This window comes from Sinocyclocheilus grahami, unplaced genomic scaffold (genome assembly GCF_001515645.1).
Source record: "Sinocyclocheilus grahami isolate Dianchi unplaced genomic scaffold, SAMN03320097.WGS_v1.1 scaffold426.1, whole genome shotgun sequence".
NCBI classification, from domain to species: Eukaryota; Metazoa; Chordata; class Actinopteri; order Cypriniformes; family Cyprinidae; genus Sinocyclocheilus; species Sinocyclocheilus grahami.
The window spans coordinates 745,485-746,908 of NW_015505605.1; the positions used below are offsets into that span (position 1 = coordinate 745,485).

At 40.4% G+C, this 1,424-nt stretch overlaps 1 protein-coding gene across 1 annotated transcript in view; it reads right to left on the reverse strand.

Moving 5' to 3' along the window:
• LOC107551498 (neural cell adhesion molecule L1-like protein) overlaps positions 1 to 1,424 on the reverse strand; it is a 54,279-nt gene that overhangs the window by 29,956 nt on the left and 22,899 nt on the right. Inside the window, 2 exon segments of the mRNA XM_016233115.1 lie at positions 508 to 619; positions 1,119 to 1,376. Of these exon segments, the coding sequence (XP_016088601.1) occupies positions 508 to 619; positions 1,119 to 1,376 (370 nt within the window).

Below are 1,424 nucleotides of genomic sequence, written 5' to 3' on the forward strand. Positions count from 1 at the left end.
CATAAATTAACACATAATTAGCACTCATACACCGTGTCCTAACCAGGCGTGATGAGACAAGACTCCTGTGACAAGAATCTGAACGTGAAAATGGTGCGTGACGCAACAAAACCAAGCACAAAACAGCCAATTATAGGCGTTATCTCTGTTTCACATGCACAACACACTGGGCAAAGAGCGTAAAACTACATTCAGTATCTTGTATTTTCATGACTATTTTCGGACGGCATGCTTTTAATGGATAACCTTTAATTTACCTTATAATCTCTGATTTCTTTTACAATCAGTCTCTCCTTGTCCGAGTTTAATGTTTAATATACGTGAATCAGAGATTTCAGTGTGTACAAATAAAGCAACCAAGCGACTGACGAAATGTAGTGTCGCTCGTTACTTGTAGCGGAGACCAAAACTCTGATTAACAGAAAAGAGACACCTCACTTGTGGCTTATAATGTTGCATCTGGTTATGACACGGTGTTAAAATCACAACACTTGTTACCAAACTCACCAGTTAATGCTGGCAGGTGGTGAACTAAAGACTCTGCAGTCCATAATCACCCTCTTGTCTAACATGGTTGCGTACTCCAGATAATTCGGCGTCAGAATCAAAGGGGGATGATCTGAGAGAAAGCCAGACCATTAGTCAAAACATTCGTGCACACAGACAAACATCAAACATCCAGCGTGGCATACGGCTCACTTTCTGCGCTGTAGTTTGAAACCGAGGCACACTCCCAAAATCACAATTAAACTGTAAAAAAGCTATTAGCATATAAAAGAGCTCTCTTCTTCTGCCAGCTACAAACAGGAAACAGTGACCGAAGTAGGTCATAGACACACTCATGCACACGTTTCATGTTTTTCTTCTACGTCAATTATGAACCAACAGCTGCTGAAACCCTTAAGCCATTACATGTCAGCAAGAGCATCATATCATAATCAAAGGCAAGAAAACTTCAATGAGGACCACAAGCCTCTCTTCTGGTGCTATGTGATTAATTGATACATGTAAATTAGGTGGGTTGCGCATCAGTAGCACTAACCTACAGTATTATTGCGCTCTAAAAATCACAATATGATATTCATCTTCCAATTTACACAGGTAAGTGAAGTACTCACTCATGACAAGCACGTTAGTGTTGACAAGCAGGGTCCCGTGCTTGTTGGAGGCCTCACACTGGTACACGGCAGTGTCGTTCTGCTCTGCTCTGAGGATGATTATTCTGTCATCAAGCATTTTGTAATTGGTAGAAGGAAAATCTGGGGAGAAAACAAAGTTGAATTGGCACCCAAAGTGTTTAGGAGAGACTGGGGTTAGTTGTCACATGGGTTTATACAGTACACTACAGTTCAAAAGTTTTTGAATGGTCTTTTTTGCTCAGGCTGCATTTATTTGATCAGAAATACAGTAATATTGTGAAATAT